The 22,928-nt window shown below is 45.2% G+C and overlaps 1 protein-coding gene across 1 annotated transcript; it reads left to right on the top strand.

Moving 5' to 3' along the window:
• Positions 1-20,984: 20,984 nt before the first annotated feature.
• Positions 20,985-22,928, top strand: NUPR2 (nuclear protein 2, transcriptional regulator). The gene is made up of 2 exons (XM_037814478.1): positions 20,985-21,351; positions 21,703-22,928. Exon 1 carries the CDS (start codon positions 21,038-21,040, stop codon positions 21,344-21,346), a length of 309 nt encoding a protein of 102 aa, XP_037670406.1. The 5' UTR covers positions 20,985-21,037; the 3' UTR covers positions 21,347-21,351; positions 21,703-22,928.

Raw genomic sequence — 22,928 nt, 5'->3', positions numbered from 1 at the left:
AAAAACATCTTCAAGACCTTGTATTAGGCGGCCACTTCCTAGACTTTACACCCAAAGCACAAGCAACAAAAGAGAAAATAGATAAATGGGAACTCCTCAAGCTTAGAAGTTTCTGCACCTCAAAGGAATTTCTCAAAAAGGTAAAGAGGCAGCCAACTCAATGGGAAAAAATTTTTGGAAACCATGTATCTGACAAAAGACTGATATCTTGCATATATAAAGAAATCCTACAACTCAATGACAATAGTACAGACAGCCCAATTATAAAATGGGCAAAGGATATGAAAAGACAGTTCTCTGAAGAGGAAATACAAATGGCCAAGAAACACATGAAAAAATGTTCAGCTTCACTAGCTATTAGAGAGATGCAAATTAAGACCACAATGAGATACCATCTAACACCGGTTAGAATGGCTGCCACTAAACAAACAGGAAACTACAAATGCTGGAGGGGATGTGGAGAAATTGGAACTCTTATTCATTGTTGGTGGGATTGTATAATGGTTCAGCCACTCTGGAAGTCAGTCTGGCAGTTCCTTAGAAAACTAGATACAGAGTTACCATTCGATCCAGCGATTGCACTTCTCGGTATATACCTGGAAGATCGGAAAGCAGTGACACGAACAGATATCTGCACGCCAATGTTCATAGCAGCATTATTCACAATTGCCAAGAGATGGAAACAACCCAAATGTCCTTCAACAGATGAGTGGATAAATAAAATGTGGTATATACACACGATGGAATACTACGCGGCAGTAAGAAGGCACGATCTCGTGAAACATATAACAACATGGATGAACCTTGAAGACATAATGCTGAGCGAAATAAGCCAGGCACAAAAAGAGAAATATTATATGCTACCACTAATGTGAACTTTGAAAAATGTAAAACAAATGGTTTATAATGTAGAATGTAGGGGAACTAGCAGTAGAGAGCAATGAAGGAAGGGGGAACAATAATCCAAGAAGAACAGATAAGCTATTTAACGTTCTGGGGATGCCCAGGAATGACTATGGTCTGTTAATTTCTGATGGATATAGTAGGAACAAGTTCACAGAAATGTTGCTATATTAGGTAACTTTCTTGGGGTAAAGTAGGAACATGTTGGAAGTTAAGCAGTTATCTTAGGTTAGTTGTCTTTTTCTTACTCCCTTGTTATGGTCTCTTTGAAATGTTCTTTTATTGTATGTCTGTTTTCTTTTTAACTTTTTTTTCATACAGTTTATTTAAAAAAGAAGGGAAAGTTAAAAAAAAAAAAAAAAAGAAAAACAAGGAAAAAAAAAAGATGTAGTGCCCCCTTGAGGAGCCTGTGGAGAATGCGGGGGTGTTCGCCTGCCCCACCTACATGGTTGCTGGCATGACCACAGACGTGGGGGACTGGCGGTTTGGTGGGTTGAGCCCTCTACCACAGGTTTTGCCCTTGGGAAGACAGTTGCTGCAAAGGAGAGTCTAGGCCTCCCTATGGTTGTGCCTAAGAGCCTCCTCCCGAATGCCTCTTTGTTGCTCAGATGTGGCCCTGTCTCTCTAGCTAAGCCAACTTGAAAGGTGATATCACTGCCCTCCCCCCTACGTGGGATCAGACACCCAGGGGAGTGAATCTCCCTGTCAACGTGGAATATGACTCCTGGGGAGGAATGTAGACCTGGCATTGTGGGACGGAGAACATCTTCTTGACCAAAAGGGGGATGTGAAAGGAAATGAAATAAGCTTCAGTGGCAGAGAGATTCCAAAAGGAGCCGAGAGGTCACTCTGGTGGGCACTCTTATGCACACTTTAGACAACCCTTTTTAGGTTCTAAAGAATTGGGGTAGCTGGTGGTGGATACCTGAAACTATCAAACTACAACCCAGAACCCATGAATCTCAAAGACAGTTGTATAAAAATGTAGGTTATGAGGGGTGACAATGGGATTGGGAAAGCCATAAGGACCACACTCCACTTTGTCTAGTTTATGGATGGATGAGTAGAAAAATAGGGGAAGGAAACAAACAGGTACCTTTGTCTTTTTTACTTCAATTGCTCTTTTTCACTCTAATTATTATTCTTGTTATTTTTGTGTGTGTGCTAATGAAGGTGTCAGGGATTGATGTGGTTGATGAATGTACCACTATGTAATGGTACTGTAAACAATCGAAAGTACGATTTGTTTTGTATGACTGCGTGGTATGTGAATATATCTCAATAAAATGAAGATTAAAAAAAAAAAAACAGTAGGGGAAAAGTATGTATATGGTTCAGAACACCAACTTAAATTGTATTAGCTGGAGTTTAAAAACCCTTGATGGAGAGTTCTAAGGGTTAAGGCCGGTATAAAATTGGTAAGGCTTATGATTAAAATGTGTTCCTGAAATAAAGTAATTTCTTCATAAATTGCCAAAAAAAAAAAAAAAAAAAAAGATAAGCCCTTTAGGCTATTATTTCTTTCACCTGAATAGTTACTCTCAGAGAATTTTAATTCTTAATTCCACCTTTGCCCAGGGTAGTGCTGAAGCAAAAGCTCTGATGACCTATTGAAAATTAAAAAGATAAAGAGAAGGAAAGCAAGAAAGAAAAAGAGGAAAAGCAAAAAAAAAAAAGCCCTTTTCAGCGCCAGACCCCAGCTCCCCAGGTTTGGAATCCAGAACCCAATTTGGTACCTGTTTCTATGTGCCCCTTTTTCTTGGAACCCAGCTGTTTTCTAGAATTCTGAACACTTCCAACTCAAAAAGTCTCTGGGTTTTTTGTTATTGTTGCTGTCAGCCCTGCCTGCTCTGCTGGACTGATTCCTCTGGATTCTTTTCATGCCTGCTCTTGATTTATCTGTGCTTGGAACTTTTATTCAACAGTAAGAATTTGTTAATAAATTCTGAAGTTAGGGCTGGGTTGATCCTGTCTCCTTGCTCCCAGCACAGATTTTTTTTTCCCTTGGGGAACCTGCTCCAATGCAGTCTGCCATGCCTCAGTGGGAGGGGTGCCAGCCCACTGGCTTGGGAAACTTACAGTTTTTCCCTGCAATCTCAGCTGTTCCACCCATTCCACACTGGTGTACGATGCATGACCAGTCACAGAAGTCCCCCAAAACACGGCTGTTCCAGACGGTTCCTGGCTATTTACCAGCTTCCCTGGGGGGTAGCTAGATTCCACACCTCACCACTACACCATCTTGCCCTACCCCAGTTCATTCCTCTCAATAGTTTTTAATAATTGGCTGTTTATATATTCTTGTATGTATTTATTTAATGTGCATTTATTTTACACTTACTGGGAGCTGGAAAAGGGAGGCAAAGGTGTTTCTAATCTAGCAAAGGAGCTAGACAGATATAAAAGTAATGCACAGACGAATGAAAAGGGAAAGGGGAGAAGCTGTATACATCACTGTCTTTGCAAATGAGTGTCCTTTAGGTCCTAGTTCAGGGACAGGCAAGTTCTTCTGGGGCCACAGCACAGGCACAAGGATCACTCTGCCATGGATCCTGGGCAAACCACATGACCTGGATGAATCTCCATTTCTCTCTGCACTTCCTCATGGGGTAGGTGCAGTGATTCATTGAGCTAGCTAACCAGAGAGACAGAGCTCTAAAATCTGTGCATAGTTATGCTAATATAAGGAATTAAAGCCTGTCCCCAAAGCATGATTTTTAGTTGTGTGTCCCCTGGGTCTGGAGTCAAACAAGTAAGCAAAGTTACAAAATCTTACCCCAGTGGTTTCATTGGCATTGTTTAGAGTCCTTAGGTAAGAGAGGAAGACGGATGGTGACACCTGCTTTTTTTTATGTCTCATCTGTGAAGTTATAAGAACTGGGATGCTCAGCAGTCTGTTAGTAAACTGAAGAGTAGTGAGTTTATACCAAGGGCCTTGTAAAATGGAAGAAACAATCACCTAGGGGTCAGAAGACCTCAATCTTAATCTGGCCCTGCTTTTTATTAGTTACATAATCTTGGGAAGGTTGATAAACTGGTTCCTCATCTGGAAAATTGAGACAGCATCATCTCACAGGGTTCTTATAGAGATCAAGGGACATAATACACTTAGTACTCCTGTTGTCTCCAAGCACCATTCTCCACACTGAATCAAGGACTCCTTGGAGAAATAGCTGATTCCCGGTCTAGGGAATAAATGTACAGGAGGGTCCCAGGCATGTTGATGTGCCAGGAAGCAGGGGATGTTCTCAAAGACAATACATTAATGTTAGAAGAATGGTGGAACCACATGAAGATGAGGACAAAGATGGAACAATTTGAGCATTAAGAAAAAAAGGAATGCAATTGATTGAAACAAATTGACTGTTTAAAAAAGATCTACATGTTCATAATGATTCTCATAGAAAAGGAAAGGAAGGGAAGAGAAGGGATGGGAAGGGAAGGGAAGGGAAAAGACTTGTACCCCTGAAAACCCACCTTTAAAAGAGAAGAATTAAGCATTTCTCCTGCTTTTCCTGTAAAAGTGGATTTCAGGATGTGATGGTTAGGTTCATGTGTCAACTTGACCAGGTGATGGTGTCCAGGTGTCTGGTCAAGCAAGCACTGGCCTGTTACTGCAAGGACATTTGTGGCTGGTTAATAAACCAGAAGGATGGTTTATTAAATCATCAGTCAATTGGCTTCAGCTGTGACTGATTACATCAATGAAGGGAAAGTCTTCCGCAATGAGAGAATCCAATCAGCTGTATTTGATCCAATCAGTTGAAGACTGACAGAGGATCTGCACTTCTTCAGCTAGCCAGCAAAGCATTTTCCTGATGAATTCTTCGAACACCCGCATCGGGGTTGCCAGTTTGCTGCTGGAGGAGTTCATCAAACACCTTCATTGGAGTTCACAGTTTGCTGTCTGCCCTATAGAATTTGGAATCATGCATACCCACAGTTATGTGAGACAGTGTTATAAAATTATATATTCATAGATATCTCTTGTTGATTCTGTTTCCCTAGAGAACCCTAACTAATAAAACTTGGTACCAGAAGTGGTTCTTGAGAAACAGAATCTTAAATGGGCTTTTACAGTTGGTTTTCTACTCTGATTAGTTTCAAAGGCACTAATGACTCCATTTCCAATAATCAAGACGGCACTGACAGACTATGGTGTGAGTCGGCAATGGAGATATGCAAAATATCACTGTTTGATTCTCCTAATCATCCACTTATATAAAGCAGGGCTCTGGGTGACAGTGTTTTTGACACCTTAACAGAGGTTTGCAGAGTTAAGAGGTATAATGATGTTGGCTGGTTGCTCTTAGATATGCTGGATGAAGTTATAAGAGAAAGGGAAGAGCTAAATGCTTCAAATTTGAAACTTAAGCACCATATGACAGATGTAAAGGTTTCTATGTGTGCCCTGAAAGAAAATCTTATTTCCTGTGACCACAGACTTGAGATCTCTGAAAACCAGATCCAGAGTCTCACTGTGCGAGTAGCAGATTTACAACGTAAACTAAAATCTCAACCTCGCAGGGTGTCTGCTGTTAAGGTAAAGGCATTGTCTGGAAAAGAATGAGATCCTAACACTTGGAATGGGGACATTTGGAGTCATAATAATGGCAGTGAGGACACTGGAACCCTGGATTCTGCTGAGACTTTGTTAGATATACCTGTAGTGGTCTGTCCTGAGGAAACAGCCCCTCCTCTAGTCTGCCATGAGGAGACACCTACATAACCTCCAGCCTGCTTTGAGGAAGCAGCTTCCCAACCTCCAGTGGCCCCAAGGAGCCTGCCATCCAACCTCCACCTAAAGAGATTAACCCTTCAGTGCCTGCTAATCCTGTAATCACTTACCCTGAGGAAGCAGCCCTCACTCCTCCGTCTGGACAGTTTAATCCTGTTTCACAAGATGAACCTGCAACAGAAAGTCCTGAGTGAAATGGCTTGATGGATAATTCTAATTATTTTCATGATCCACTCCCACCACCAGTCTTTGCTTCAAAACCTATAACGAGACTAAAGTTCCAACAGGCCCCAAAGGGTGAGGTACAAAGTGTGACCCATGAGGAAATATGCTATACTCCAAAAGAACTGTATGAGTTTTCCAATTTATAGACAGAAATCAGGGTAATATGTGTGGGAATGGATATTAAGGGTGTGGGATAATGGTGGAAGGAATATAAAGTTGGATCAGGCTGAATTTACTGATATGGGCCCACCAAGCAGAGATTCTGCATTCAATGTTGTAGCTCAAGGAGTTAGGAAAGGTGTTAACCATTTGTTTGGGTGGTTGGATGAAACATGGATCAAAAGGTGACTGACTACCTGAGGTTGAACTGCCAGAACTGCCCTGGTATAATGTAGAGGAGAGGATCCAAAAGCTTAGAGAGATTGGAATGTGAGAGTGGATTTATCATGGAAGTCCTGCTCACACACCCCTGGAATGTCCCAAGGACACACTTTTACCAGTTCTGTTAGGAATACATTTGTGAGACTAGCTCCATCATCCCTGAAGAGCTCTGTAGTCACCCTTCTTGTAGGTCAGATATTACTGTGGGAACTGCTGTCACTGAGCTGGAATCCTTAAACACAATGGGATAATCCAATCCCAAGTTGGCAGAAGCCATGTGGCAGCAGTTAATCACCAAAGACAAGGTGGGAGGGGCTACCATGATGGAAAACAGGCTCAAAGCAGCAGTCAAAATAATCTGACTTACAGAGACTTATGGTGTTGGCTAGTAAATCATGGAGTACCTAGTAGTAAAACAGATGGGCAGTCTACTAAATTCTTGTTTGATATGTATAAGCAGAAGAATTCTAGATCAAGTGGAAAAAAAAGTCTATTTTGAATTACAAAAACAAAGAGTCATGGCCCCTGAATCAATTCCCAGAAATGAGAGAGTTTACAGATCCAGAGCCCCTTGAATGAGGGGAAGGCCGGGTACCCTTGGGGAAGGACCCTGTTATACTGCCAAAAATTTATACTGTTAATCTTCCTACCAGCCTTCCCCAGGGGGATCTATGGCCTTTTACCAGGATAACTGTGCACTGGGGAAAAGGAAATGATCAGTTATTTCAAGGATTATTGGACACTTGTTCAGAAGGGACATTAATTTCAGGTGACCCAAATGTCACTTTAGTTCACCAGTTAGAGTTGGGGCTAATGGAGGTCAGATGATTGATGGAGTTTTAGCTCAGGTCTGTCTCACAGTGGGTCCAGTGTGTCCCCAGACCCATTTGGGGTTATTTCCCCAGTTCCAGAATGCATAATTGGAATAGACATAGACAACAACTGGCAGAATCCTCATTTTGGTTCCATGACTTGTGGAGTGAGGGCTATTATCAAAGGAAAGGCCAAGTGTGGAAGCCATTAGAACTGCTTCTGCCTAGCAAAATTGTAAGCCAGAAGCAATGCTGGATTCCAGGAGGGTGTGCAGAGATTAATGACACTCTTAAGGACTTGAAGGATGCAGAGCTGGTGAGTCCTACCAAATCCCCAATCAACGCTCCTATTTGGCCTGTGCAGAAAACAGATGGGTCTTGGAGGATGACAGTGGATTACCATAAGCTTAACCAGGTGGTGACTCCAATTGCAGCTACTATTTCAGATGTGGTATCATTGCTTGAGCAAATCACCACATCCCCTGGTAGCTGGAATGCAGCTATTGATCTGGCAAATGCTTTTTCTCAATAGCTGTTAGTAAGGACCACCGGAAACAGTTTTCATTCAGCTGGTAAGGCCAGCAGTATACATTCACTATGCTAACTCAGAGGTATATCATACCCCTGAGGTAGCCCTATGTCATCATGTTGTCTGCAGGGATCTTGATCATTTCTCCCTCCCACAGGACATCACACTTGTCCATTATATTGATGATATCATGTTGATTGGCCCTAGTGAGCAAAAAGTAGCAACTACTCTAGATTTGTTGGTAAGGTATTTGTGTGGCAGATGATGGGAGATATATCCAAAATACAGGGGCCTTGAGGAGGATTCAAGATGGCGGCATAGAGAGGAGTGGAAGCTAAATAGTCCCCCTGGAACAACTGAAAAAAAACCAGGGACTACTAGTAAATAATCCAGAATAACTGTAGGGGGACAAATGTGACCATCCACTCATCATATACTAATCTGAATGGGGAGGATTGCCTGAGATCACAGCATAAAACCTGTAAGTAAGAACTGCGGAACCAAATTGGGAGACCCCTCCCCCACAGCCCAAGCTACAAAGCCTCCTGGTGCCAGAGAGAAGCTTTCTCCCAGCAAGCAAATATAGCTCAGCTGAGCTCCAACTGGGGTTTTAATTAGCGAGTGTGAACTGCTCACTATGAGGTACGAATCACCAACAAGTAGACAGAGGCTTTGGGTGATGACTGACCTTGGAGAGCTGAGGGGTGCCTCGGACTAGGTCTGTTCCTTTTTCGACTCAGTGGAGAAAGCCTCAGCCATTTTCAGTTCCCAGTTCTGTGACCCAGACAGGGGTGCGGCACAGACAGAAAGAGACCACTGAAATGCTAATGATCTCCCCCTAAGGCATCTATCTCCTCTAAGAGGAAAGGGGTGGGGCCAGCTCTATTATCTGCCTTTCATTCAGAACTTACACCAGTCAAGAATTATAGGCTAATCTTTGCATCAGGCAGAGAGTGCTCCTGCACAGCCCGGCAGCCCGGGGCTTCCCTTGAGGGACGACACACACTAGTGACATAGCATAGCCTTCCCTCAGCAGAGGTCCTGGAAGATCACAGCTGAGAAGGGGGGCCCACTCGGAAAACCCAGGGATGCTATGTCAATGCCAGTGGTTTGTGGGTCAGCGACAGAGAAAATCTGGGGCAAAACTGAAATGAAGGCTTAGGCTCTTGCAACAGCCTTGAATCTCCGGGAACACCTGGGAGGTTTGAATATTAAAGTGGGCCTGCCTCCCTGACCACCCAGACACATGCACCACATTCAGGGTAGACAGCTCCAACAGCAAACCCAAACTGAGTTCACCAGCTGAACCCCACAAAAATCATTTCCCCGCACACCACAGAGACAGAGTTGGGGAGAACTGTCTTGAGGGGTATAGGGGACTCGCAAAATACAGGGGCCTTCCACCTCAGTAAAATTTCTAGGTACCCAGTGGTGTGGGGCCTGTCAAGATATCCCTTCTAAGGTGAAGGATAAACTGTTGCATCTGGCCCCTCCCAAAACCAAAAAAGAGGCACAACGCTTAGTTGGCCTCTTTGTATTTTGGAAACAATGTATTCCTAATTTGTGTGTGCTACTCCACCCCATTTACCAAGTGCCCAGAAAAGCTTCTAGTTTTGAGTGGGGGCCAGAATGAGATTAGGCTGTGCGAGAGGTCCAGGCTGCTGTGCAAGCTGCTCTGCCACTTGGACCATATGATCCAGGAGCTAACGGTGTGGAAGTGTCAGTGGCAAATAGAGATGCTGTTTGGAGCCTTTGGCAGGCTCCTATAGGAGAATCACAACACAGGCCCTTAGGATTTTGGAGTAAGCCTTACCATCCTCTGCAGGTAACTATTCTCCACTTGGGAAACAGCTTTTGGCCTGCTATTGGGCCTTAGTAGAGACAGAACACTTAACCATGGGCCACCAAGTTAACATGAGACATGAGTTACCTATCAAGAGCTAGGTGTTGTCCGATCCACCAAGCCATAAAGTTGGGCATCCACTCAGCACTCCATCATAAAATGGAAATGGTATATAGAGTTTGAGTGGGTCCTGAAGTTAAATTACATGAGGAAGTGGCCCCAAATGCCCATGGACCCCACTCCTTCCACCTTTACTTTCCCAGCCCACAGCTATGGCATCATGGGGAGTTCCTTACAATCAGTTGACTGAGGAAGAGAAAACTCAGGCCTGGTTTACAGATGGTCCTGCATGATATGCAGTCACCACCCAAAAGTGGACAGCTGTAGCACTGCAGCCCCTTTCTGGGATGTCCCCGAAGGACAGTGGTGAGGGGAAATCCTCCCAGTGGGTGGAACTTCAAGCAGTACACCTGGTTGTACACTTTGCTTGGAAGGACAACTCACCAGAGGTGCATCTGTATACTGATTCATGGGCTGTTGCTAATGGTTTGACTGGATGGTCAGGGACTTTGAAGGAACACGATTGGAAAAATGGTAACCAAGAAGTCTGGGGAAGAGGTATGTGGATAGACATTTTCTGAGTGGGCAAAAAACATAAAGATATTTGTGTCCCATGTGAATGTTCACCAGAGGGTGACTTTAGCAGAGGAAAATTTTAATAATCAAGTGGATAAGATGACCTGTTTGGCAGATACCATTCAGCCTCTTTTCCTAGCCACTACTGTCATTGCCCAATGGGGTCATGAACAAAGTACATGGTGGTAAGGATGTAGATTATGCGTGGGCTCAGCAACATGCACTTCCACTCACCGAGGCCGACTTGGCCACAGCCACTGCTGAGTGCCCAATCTGCCAGCAGCAGAGACCCACGCTCAGTCCCTGATAAGGCTTCATTCCCCGAGGTGATCATCCTGCTACCTGGCGGCAGGTTGATTACATTGAACCACTTCCATCATGGAAGGGACAGTGATTTGTTCTCACTGGAACAGACACAGAATCCGGATATGGGTTTGCCTTCCCTGCAAGCAATGCTTCTGTCATAACTACCATCCATGAACTTACAGAATGCCTTATCCATTATTCCACAGAGCATTGCTTCTGATCAAGGAACCCACTTTATAGCAAGTGAAGTGAGGGAATGGGCACATGCTCATGGAATTTTCTGGTCTTACCCTTTTCCCCATCACCCAGAGGAAGCTGGGTTAATAGAACAGTGGAATGGCCTGTTGAAGACTCAATTATGGTGCCAACTAGATGGCAATACCTTGCAGGGTTGGGGCAGTGTTCTCCAGGAGGCTGTGTGTGCTCTGAATCAGCATCCACTCTATGGTGCTGTTTCTCCCATAGCCAGGATTCATGGGTCCAGGAATCAAGGGGGTGGAAACAGGAGTGGCACCGCTCACTATCTCTCCCAATTATCCACTAGGAAAATTTTTGCTTCCTGTCCCTGCAAGCATAAGCTCTGCTGGTCTACAAGTCTTCGTTCCAAAAGAAAGAGTGCTTCCACCAAGAAACACAACAATAATTCCACTGAACTGAAAGTTAAGACTGTCACCTGGCCACTCTGGGCTTTTTATACCTCTGAATCAACAGGCAAGGAAGGGGATTACTGTACTGGCTGGGAAGATTGATCCTATCAAGGGAAAATAGCACTGCAATTACACAATGGAGGTTGTGATGGTTAGGTTCATGTGTCAACTTGGCCAGGTGATAGTATCCAGCTGTCTGGTCAAGCAAGCATTGGCCTAACAATTGCTGTGAGGATTTTTGTGGCTGGTTAATAACCAACAGGCTGGTTTATTAAATTATCAGTCAATTGGCTGCAGCTGTGACTGATGACTCACTGAAGGTCATGTCTTCCACAATGAGAGAATGCAATTGGCTGGATTTAATCCAATTAATCAGGTGAAGACTTTTAAGCGAGACAGATAGAGGACCTTCACTTCTTTGGCTGCCCAGCGAAGCATTTCCTGAGGAGTTCATCGAAGTTGCTGGTTCATTTCCTGAGGAATTCAGTGAACACGTTCGTTGAAGATCCCAGTTCATTTCCTGAGGAGTTTGTCGAAGTTGCCGGTTCATTTCCTGAGGAGTTCATCGGACATCTTCCTTGGAGTTAACAGTTTGCTGACCGCTCTACAGAATTTGGACTCATGCACACCCGCAGTTGCATGAGTCACTTTTATAAATCTTATAGTCATAGGTACCTCTCATTGATTCTGTTTCCCTAGAGAACCCTAACTAATACAACTTGGTACCGGGAGTAGTTCTTGAGAAACAGAATCTTAAAATAGGCTTTTACAATTTGTTTTCTACTCTGATTAGATTCAAAGGCACTAATGACTCTATTTCCAATAATCAAGAGGGCACTGACAGTCCATGGTGTGAGTTGGCAAAGGAGATACACAAAATAACACCGTTTGATTCTCCTAATCATACTCTTGTATGAAGCAAGGCTCTGGGTGACAGTGTTTTTGACACCTTCACAGAGTTTTGCAGAATTAAGAGGTATAATGATGTTGGCTGGCTGCTCTTAGATATGTTGGATAAAGTTTTAAGAGAAAGGGATGGGTTAAAGGCTTCAAATTCAAAACTTAAATGCCATATGACAGATGTAAAGGTTTCTATGTGTGCCCTGAAAGAAAATCTTATTTCCTGTGCCCACATACTTGAAGTTCCTGAAAACCAGACACAGACTCTCATTGTGTGAGTAGCAGATTTACAACATAAACTAAAATCTCAACCTCTCAGCATGTCTGCTGTTAAAGTAAAGGCATTGATTGGAAAAGAATGGGATCCCGAAACTTGGGATGGGGACATATGGATTGATAATAATGGCAGGAAACAGCTGAGGAAACAGCTTCCCCACCTCCAGTCTGCCCTAAGGAGCCTGCCATCCAACCCCCACCTAAAGAGATTAACCCTTCAGTGCCTGCTAATCCTGTAATCACCTCCCCTGAGGAAGCAGCCCTCACTCCTCTGTCCGAGAAATTAATCCTGTTTTAAGCGATAAAAATGCAACAGAATGTCCTGAGTGAAATGGCTTGAGGGATAATTCTAACTCTTTTCATGACCTATCCCCACCACCAGTCTTTGCTTCAAGACCTATAATGAGACTAAAGTCCCAACAGGCCCCAAAGGGTGAGGTACAAAGTGTGACCCATGAAGAGGTATGCTATACTCCAAAGGAACCGTATGAGTTTTCCAACTTGTACAGACAGAAACCAGGGGAATATGTGTGGGAATGGATATTAAGGGTGTGGGATAATGGTGGAAGGAATATAAAGTTGGATCAGGCTGAATTTACTGATATGGGCCCACTAAGCAGAGATTCTGCATCCAGTGTTGTAGCTTGAGGGGTTAGAAAGGGCGTTAACAGTCTGTCTGGGTGGTTGGCTGAAACATGGATCAAAAAGTGGCCGGCATTACCGGAGTTTGCAATGCCAGAACTGCCCTGGTACAATGTGGTGGAGGGGATCCAAAGGCTTAGAGAGATTGGAATGTTAGAGTGGATTTATCATGGAAGACCTGCTCACACACCCCTGGAATGTCCAGAGGACATACTTTTACCAGTTCTGTGAGGAGTAAATTTGTCAGACTACCTCCATCATCCCTGAAGAGCTCTATAGTTGCCCTTCTCTGTAGGTCAGATCTTACTGTAGGAACTGCTGTCACTGAGCTGGAACCTTAAACACAATGGGAATAATTGGGTCCCCAGTCGGCAGAAGCCAAGTGGCCACCGTTAATCGCCACAGACAAGGTGGGCATGGCTACCATAACGGAAAACAGGTTCAAAGCAGCAATCAAACTAATATGACTCGCAGAGACTTATGGCATTGGCTAGTAGATCATGGAGTACCCAATAGTAAAATAGATGGGCAATCAACTAAATTCTTATTTGAACTATATAGGCATAGGCAAAAGAATATTAGGTCACGTGAACAAAAGTTTCCCTTAAATTACAAAAACAGAGAGTCACGGCCCCTTAATCAATTCCCAGAAATGAGACAGTTTACAGATCCAGAGCGCCTTTAATGAGGGGAAGGCCAGGTACCCTTGGGGAAGGACCCTGTTACACTGCCAAAAATTTATACTGTTAATCTTCCTCTCAGCCTTCCCCAGGGGAACCTGTGGCCTTTTACCAGGGTAACTGTGCATTGGGGAAAAGGAAATGATCAGATACTTCGTGGATTATTAGACACTGGTTCAGAAGTGACATTAATTCCTGGAGACCCAAAACATCACTCTGGTCCACCAGTCAGAGTTGGGGCTTATAGAGGTCAGGTGATCGATGGAGTTTTAGCTCAGGTCTGTCTCACAGTGGGTCCAGTCGGTCCCCGGACCCATTCTGTGGTTATTTCCCCAGTGCCGGAATGCATAATTGGAATAGACATATCAGCAACTGGCAGAATCCTCACATTGGTTCCCTGAGGGCTATTATGGTGGGAAAGGCCAAGTGGAAGCCACTAGAACTGCCCCTGCCTAGCAAAATATTAACCAGAAGCAATACCGGACTCCTGGAGGGATTGCAGAGATTAATGCCACTCTTAAGGACTTGAAGGATGCAGGGGTGGTGATTCCCACCACATCCCCATTCAACTCTCCTGTTTGGCCTGTGCAGAAAACAGATGGGTCTTGGAGGATGACAATGGATTATCATAAGCTTAATCAGGTGGTGACTCCAATTGCAGCTGCTGTTCCAAATGTGGTATCATTGCTTGAGCGAATCAACACATCCCCTGGTACCTGGTATGCAGCTATTGATCTGGCAAATGCTTTTTTCTTGATTGCTGTCAGTAAGGACCACCATAAACAGTTTGCATTCACTGTGCTAACTCAGGGTTATATCAACTCTCCAGCCCTATGTCATAATATTGTCTGCAGGGATCTTGATCGTTTCTCCCTCCCACAAGACATCGCACTGGTCCATTATATTGACGATATCATGTTGATTGGACCTAATGAGGAAGAAGTAGCAACTATTCTAGATTTGTTGGTAAGGTATTTGTGTGGCAGAGGATGGAAGATAAATCCAACAAAAATACAGGGGCCTTCCACCTCAGTAAAATTTCTAGGTGTCCAGTGGTGTGGGGCATGTCAAGATATTCCTTCTAAGGTGAAGGATAAGCTGTTGCATCTGGCCTCTCCTATGACCAAAAAAGAAGCACAATGCTTAGTTGGCCTCTTTGGATTCTGGAGACAACACATTCCTCATTTAGGTGTACTACTCCAGTGACCATAAAAGCTTCTAGTTTTGAGTGGAGACTGGAACAAGATGAGGCTCTGCGAGAGGCCCAGCCTGCCGTGCAAGCTGCTCTGCTGCTCGGACCATATGATCCAGCTGACTCAATGGTGCTGGAAGTGTCAGTGGCAAATAGAGATGCTGTTTGGAGACTATGGCAGGCTCCTATAGGAGAATCACAACACAGGCCCTTAGGATTTTGGAGTAAAGCTTTACCATTCTCTGCAGATAACTACTCTCCATTTGAGAAACAGCTGTTGGCCTGCCACTGGGCCTTAGTAGAGACAGAACGCTTAACCATGGGCCACCAAGTTACCATGAGACCTGAGTTACCTATCATGAGCTGGGTGTTGTCTGACCCACCAAGCCATAAAGTTGGGCATGCACAGCAGCACTCCATCATAAAATGGAAATGGTATATACGAGATAGAGTTCAAGCAGGTCCTGAAGGTACAAGTAAGTTACATGAGGAAGAGGTCCAAATGCCCATGGCCCCCACTCCTTCCACCTTACCTTCTCTTTCCCAGCCCACAGCTATGGCATCTTGGGGAGTTCCTTACAATCAGTTGACTGAGGAAGAGAAAACTTGGGCCTGGTTTACAGATGGTTCTGCATGATATGCAGGCACCACCCAAAAGTGGACAGCTGCAGCACTGCAGCCCCTTTCTGGAATGTCCCTGAAGGACAGTGGTGAGGGGAAATCCTCCCAGTGGGCAGAACTTTGAGCAGTGCACCTGGTTGTTCACTTTGCTTGGAAGGAGAACTAACCAGAGGTGCGTTTGTATACTGATTCATGGGCTGTTGCTAATGGTTTGGCTGGATGGTCAGGGACTTGGAAGGAACATGATTCGAAGATTGGTGACAAAGAAGTCTGGGGAAGAGGTATATGGATAGACCTTTCTGAGTGGGCAAAAAACATGAAGATATTTGTGTCCCATGTGAATGCTCACCAGAGGGTGACTTCAGCAGAAGAAGATTTTAATAACCAAATGGATAAAATGACCCATTTGGTGGATACTAATCAGCCTCTTTCCCCAGCAACTCCTGTCATTGCCCAATGGGCTCATGAACAAAGTGGTCATGGTGGTAGAGATGGAGGTTATGCATGGGCTCAGCAACATGGACTTCCACTCACCAAGGCTGACCTGGCCACAGTCACTGCTGAGTGCCCAATCTGCCAGCAGCAGAGACCCACACTCAGTCCCCGATATAGCACCATTCCCTGAAGTGATCAGCCTGCTACCTGGTGGCAGGTTGATTACAATGGACCATTTCCATCTTGGAAGGGGCAGCAATTTGTTCTTACTGGAATAGACAGATACTCTGGATATGGGTTTGCCTTCCCTGCACAAAATGCTTCTGCCAAAACTACCATCCGTGGACTTACAAAATGCCTTATCCACCATCATGGTATTCCACACAGCATTGCTTTGGACCAAGGAACCCACTTCACACAAATGAAGTGAGGGAATGGGCACATGCTCATGGAATTCTGTGATCTTACCATGATCCCTATCATCCAGAGGCAGCTGGCTTGATGAAGACTCAATTATGGCACCAACTAGGTGGCAACACCTTGCAGGGCTGGGGCAGTGTTCTCCAGGAGGCTGTGTAGGCTCCGAATCAGTGTCCACTCTATGGTGCTATTTCTCCCATAGCCAGAATTCATGGGTACAGGAATCAAGGGGTGGAAACAGGAGTGGCACCACTCACTATCACTCCTAGTGATACACTAAGTAAATTTTTGCTTCCTGTCCCTGCAAGCTTAAGCTCTGCTGGTCTACAAGTCTTTGTTCCAAAAGAAGGAGTGCTTCCACCAGGAAACACAATAATCCCATTGAACTAGAAGTTAAGACTGCCACCTGGCCACTTTGGCCTTCTTATACCTCTGAATCAACAGGCAAGGAAGGGCATTACTGTACTGGCTGGGGTGATTGATCCTGACTATCAAGGGGAAATAGCACTGCAGCTACATAATGGAAGTGAAGAAGAGTTTTCCTGGAATACAGGAGATCCCCTAGGGCGGTTCTTAGTACTACCATGCCCTGTGATTAAACTCAATGGAAAACTGCAACAACCCAATCCAGGCAGGACTACCATTGGCCAAGAAACTTCAGGAATGAAGGTTTGGGTCACCCCACCAGGCAAAGAACCACAGCCAGCTGAAGTGCTTGCTGAGGGTAAAGGGAATGTACTGGTTTGTATATATTATGTCCCCCAGAAAAAGCCATGTTCTTTGATACAATCTTGTGGGGGCAGACATATTAGTGAGGATTAAGTTGGAATGTTTGGATTAGGTTGTTTCCATGGAAATGCGCCCCACCCAACTGTGGGTGGCAACTCTGATTGGATAATTTCCATGGAGGTGTGGTCCAGCCCATTCAGCATGGGCCTTGATTAGTTTACTGGAGCACTATATAAGCTCAGACAGAAGGAGCGAGCTTACTACAGCCAAGAGGGACACTGAAGAATGCACTGGAACTGAGAGAGGAGCTTCAGCTTACAGAGACATTTTGGAGAAGTCCTTTGAAAGCAGACTTTTGCTCCAGAGAAGCTAAGAGAGGACAAATGCCCCAAGAGCAACTAAGAGTGACATTTTTGAGGAGCTGAAGCCTAGAGAGGAACATGTTGGGAGAAAGCCATTTTGAAACCAGAACTTGGAGCAGACGATGGCCATGTGCCTTCCCAACTAACAGAGGTTTTCTAGATGCCATTGGCCATCCTCCAGTGAAGGACCGAATTGTTGATGTATTACCTTGGACATCTTATGGCCTTAAGACTGTAACTGTGTGGCCAAATAAACCCCCTTTTATAAAAGCCAATCCATTTCTGGTGTTTTGCATTCCGGCAGCATTAGCAAACTAGAACATGAATATTTCCTCCTTGTTTTGTTATGAGTATGTTTGTATTTGTCTGTAAAGCAAATATCTTTGTTTTCTTCTCTATCTTATCCTCTTACCTTATGACATAAGCTGTATTGTTAATTTTGCAGTATTTAAGTTAAAGGAAATCAATTTTAAGAGAGTTCATGTCACCCAAGGACTTGCATCCAATTCTGGAGAGATTTAGTGCATTTCTGGTTGTACACAGGACAGTGGAGTATTGTTAGGCAAAATATATGTCTGTTATTGTTCTCTACTTAGAGATGAAGTATGGTTTAAGGTGATGTGTATAACTGCCACTTGACAAGGGATGGACTGTGATGGTTAGGTGCATGTGTCAACTTGGCCGGGTGATGGTGTCCAGGTGTTTGGTCAAGCAAGCACTGGCCTAACAGTTACTGCAAGGACATTTGTGGCTAGTTAATAAACCAGAAGGATGGTTTATTAAATCATCAGTCAATTGGCTTCAGCTGTGACTGATTACATCAACGAAGGGTGTGTCTTCCACAATGAGAGAATTCAATCAGCTGGATTTTATCCAATCAGTTGAAGACTTTTAAGTGAAAAAGATAGAGGACTTTCACTTCTTCTTTGGCTAGCCAACGAAGTGTTTTCCTGAGGAGTTCCTGGAACACCTGATTCAGAGTTGCTACTTCGCTACCTGAGGAGTTCATTGAACACCTTCATTGGAGTTGCCAGTTTGCTGCCTGCCATATGGAATTTGGACTCGTGCATACCCACAGTTACTTGAAACAGTTTTATAAAATCTTATATTCATAGATACCTCTTGTTGATTCTGTTTCCCTAGAGAACCCTAACTAACAAACAGGGTAACAAAATCGCCTCAGTTCATGAGGGAAAGAACCCTAGCTAATAAATTCTAAAATGGAATGACTGAAAGAAAGAATGACTGAATTAGAAAATTACCATTTTCCAAACCCTAATGAAGGCAATGAATGGGTGTAATCATTAGACGAAAGCTTAAGGAGAAACATTCCAATGTCACCACTTGAGCCCATTGATCAATCAGAGCATCCCTAAAATCGGGACAATGGCACACTTTAGGCCTCCTGCTGTCACGCCAAGGAGTACTTCCTAGCACATTCTCTTGGCCCCCAAATGAAGCTGAGTATAAACAAATCTCTAGATCCAACCTCAATTTACAAGAAATATGGGAGAAAGAGGAACAAATTAAATGACACCACAGGAAGCAGAGAAATCCATAAAGTTGAACAATCCTGCAGCCCAAGTGACCCAGTTTCTGCAGTAAGTCCATGGGGGGTGGGGGATGGTGGAGGATTGGTCTAGAATATGAGAATTAAGAGCCATACCAATCAAATTTCATATGAGGACCTTGAATGTATTCTGAATTGAACAAAGCAATTGCAAAATGATGATTTTTAGATAGTCGGGAATTTGGTTCTGGTTTGGGTATTACAGAATACCAAGGACCAACTGATTTTGTCAGGTGTGAAAATGGTATTATGTAAGAAATAGGTCTATTTTTTAGAGCAGCATAACTGAGATATATAGGGGTGAAATGGCATAATGTGAATGTCAATGTTTAGATTTGATCTGCAGCAGAGGAAAACAAAGGGATAGATGAAGCAAATGTGACAAGATCTTTATAACTGCTGAATTCTTGTGATGGGATATGAGAGTGTATTGTTCTATGCTCTTTGCCTCTGAGAATGTCTGAAAATTTAAAGAGATTTTTCAAAAGAGATGAAGTATGTGAAAGTGGTATAAAGACAAATACTAGTTTCTCTGTTTCTCAATAGCATAGATTTACGACATGTTGGTGGAAGCAAAAATGTCCTTTGTGTTTTATTAAAAACACTCTCCTGGGGCTTATTCATTTAAAGAACCATCAAAATTGCTCTGGGAGATAGGTATTTAGGCCACGCCACCACCAGGGGATGCGGCTCCCAGCGAGGAAGGAAAAACTCAAAACAGGCAACTTAATCACATATAGAAACTCAGAAAAATCAAGTAACTGAGGTTTTTTGTTTTGATTTGGTTTTTCAACTAGGGAATTATTTCCAAACTATTAAAAAGAAAATCCCTGAAGGGGAAGCTGCAATTTTTGTGGAAAGAGAATTATCTGTGCTAGTTAAACCAAACCAAAACAAAGGCCTTCTTGGCAGTAACTCCCAGAGAGCAGCTCTCAGTGAGGCAGTAATTAGGTAATTAGACCTGGGAGTCGACGCAGGGCCTGGGGTGCCGTGCGGCACTGGGCGACCTAGTAGCCCGGGAACTTCGCTGAGTGCAGTTCCGCGGCCTGATTCCGTCCCGCCTCTACTGAGGCTCTAATCGAGCTCACATCCCACCACGCCTGCGGGGTGGGCGGGGCTGGGGCTCCCCGAAACCAGGACTGACGGGTCCGGGCCGGGCTCCCCGAAGGCAGGACGGAGGGGCTGGGGCGGGGCTCCGGGAAGGCGGGACGGAGGGGCGGGACCGGGGCTCCTCGAAGGCGGGACGGAGGGGCGGGGCCGGGGCTCCCGGAAGGCGGGACGCAGGGGCTGGGGCGGGGCTCCCGGAAGGCGGGACGGAGGGGCGGGGCCGGGGCTCCTCGAAGGCGGGACGGAGGGACGGGGCCGGGGCTCCACGAAGGCGGAACCGAGGGGTCGGGGCCGGGATTCCCGAGACCCGGACGGAGGGGCGGGGCCGGGGCTCCCCGAAGGCGGGACGGAGGGGCGGGGCCAGGGCTCCCTGAAGGCGGAACCCAGGGAAGGGGCCGGGGCTCTAGGCAGCCACCACAGTTCACCGCGCATCTCGTTACTCTGCTTAGCAGCTCCCGGCCGCGGGACGCCGGTGCCCGCCCAGAGCCCGAAGTGGCGCGAGGACCACAGCTCCCAGGAGTCGAGTTGCTGCGCTGGCCGGGGCTCGTCTGTCCCCGGACCTTGCAGCTGTCGAGGCACCCCTTTCCTTCTTAATTGCTCTAGTTCAATTAAGTCATATTCGTTACAGAAAACACGGCCTTGTCGAAAGTAAAGAGAACAAATGTAAAATAATGTAGACCCTACTACCCAGAAATACCTTAAGCGTTTTGACGAATTTCCTTTCAGCCTTACATTATCGGAATGCTACATATATTTCTTCAGAAGCTACATTTTTCAGTTACTGAACACTCCCTCGTGTCATCAGATATCCTAACAAAATGCTTACGGCTTCTAATATTCCGCAGGAGGAACTCCCAGCCCAGGCCCGGAGCAGAGACGGAGTACTAGTTCCCGGGTCTCTAGCAGGGCGGGGCCTGTGGCTCACGCAGAGGCGGTGCCGACGGAGGCCTCGCGCCAGGCACGTTCTGCACTCTATGACGTCACCGAAGCCCCGCCCCCCCCTGGCGGAGCCAATCGAAGCACCGGGCGGGGTCAACCAGCCCGACAGAGAGGAGCGCGCCGGCGGGCGGCGGCCGGGGGGTGATGGAGGCGGGCGCCCACCCGGCCCTTTCCCGCTCGCGGGGTCGGGCCCTACCACCGCTTCGGGAGACGCGGCCGCGGGTGAGCACCGAGGAGGAGCTCTGCGACTGCGTCGACTACTACTACCTGCGCGACTTCCCTGCCTGCGGGGCCGGGCGCAGCAAGGGCCGGACGCGGCGCGAACGGGAACTGCGAACCAACAGGCCGGTGCCCGGCGGCCACGAGCGTAAGATCGCGCAGAAGCTCCTTAACGGCCAGCGGAAGCGCCGCCAGCACCAGCTGCAGCCGCGGCCGCGCACTCGCCTTACCTGATGCTGGTGCGTGCGGTCTGCGAGCGGCCGGGGTCCGGGAAGCAAGGCGAGGGCCACTGCAGCCCGCAGCCCTCGTCGGCCTGGTGTGCTCCTCGACCCGGGGCAGAGACGTCCACCTGTACGGCTGCCTCGTGTTAGCGAGTCTTAGCTGTACTCCCTACCCCCGCGCTCCAAAATCTCCCGACTGCAGATGGAATAAAATAAAACTCGACCTTTTGAAACTTTGTAGTCGGCTAGAACAGGGGTCTAGGAAATGCAGAAAACATCCTGTAAAAAATGAAATAGAGGCTTATTTTGGTGCTCACCCTGCGACAAAAGGAAATAATTGATTTTTCTTTTTTATTCTTTTTCTTTCAGGATACCCGAAAGACCTGATAAAAGTATCTTTTCTGACTCCAGCTGTAACTGTGGTCCTGAGGGGAAAAGAACCCATGTTGGTCAACAGAACTTCTTTTCGACATCCCTTATGTGCTTAAATTTACTAATTGACGGTTAAATAACACCCAAGTGGGTATGCCTTTTAGGGTTTTCAATTAAAATAGTGCAGCAAGCTTAGCATTTTAACTTTTCTGTTTTTGTCAGTTACTATGGTGCCTACTTTCAAGTCTATAAATTTATTGAGATCACAGGATGAATGGGGCATCATCCTTGCCTTAAGTTTATAGTCTAATGGGGAGTACATAGATAGGTATTTGTACAAGATTTGAATCCAGATGTCATAGATTACTGTGCAGGTTTCATATTTGTTTCCAGAGTAGGAATGTTTTAAATTACAGTGTGTATGAACAGTTACTAGGTTCAGTGCACTAGTGCTCTTCCCAACAACCCTTAGAGGTAGATTCTGCTATCCCCATTTTAGAGGATCCTGAGGCACAGAGAGTTCAAGTAACTTTCCCAGAAATCACCCAGCGAATAGACAGTGTACCAAGCAGTTTGACTCCAGTACTTGTCCCCTTGATTTCAGTACTATGTTGTTTAGCACAGCAATAAATATTTCATGAATTTCATTTTACCCCAAATTTTCCAGAGGGGTATGGCAAATTTCTTTTTTGAAACATGCCTACCCCCCTAACAATGAGAAAAGTACCTCTATGTCATTAAACCATACTATTTTGTTTTGTTTTGTTTTTTAAAACATGCTAAATTGTAATGGTTTTTTTAAATGGGAATGTTTACAGGAGATTCACTTTTCTCGATTGATAAAGAAATGATGCTACTCTTTTTAAATGTGTGTTGTAATTATTTTACCCAAGATTTGACAGGGGAGTGTGTTTTCAGTGCCCCCAACTGATAGTCAAAAGCTTTCATTCTGCCCAGCATCATAGTTTTCCTCAACTATTAGACAATATTCTTTGGTTCAGAACTGTCCACAGACTCCGTGTCTAGGGATAAGAGTGAAGCCAAGTTACAAAATTACACACAGTATATTAGTACAATTATAAGAATTTGTTATCAGTTGTAGGAAGAGTACCATACCAAGGCAAGTTATTGGTGGAGGGGTGGTGTATGGAAATCCTGTATTTTGTGCATGATTGTTTTGTAAACTCACAACTTCTCTAATTAAAAAACAAATTATGTATGGG

This window comes from Choloepus didactylus, chromosome 21 (assembly GCF_015220235.1).
Source record: "Choloepus didactylus isolate mChoDid1 chromosome 21, mChoDid1.pri, whole genome shotgun sequence".
Taxonomy (NCBI): domain Eukaryota; kingdom Metazoa; phylum Chordata; class Mammalia; order Pilosa; family Megalonychidae; genus Choloepus; species Choloepus didactylus.
This window is presented reverse-complemented; position numbering and strand designations above follow the sequence as displayed.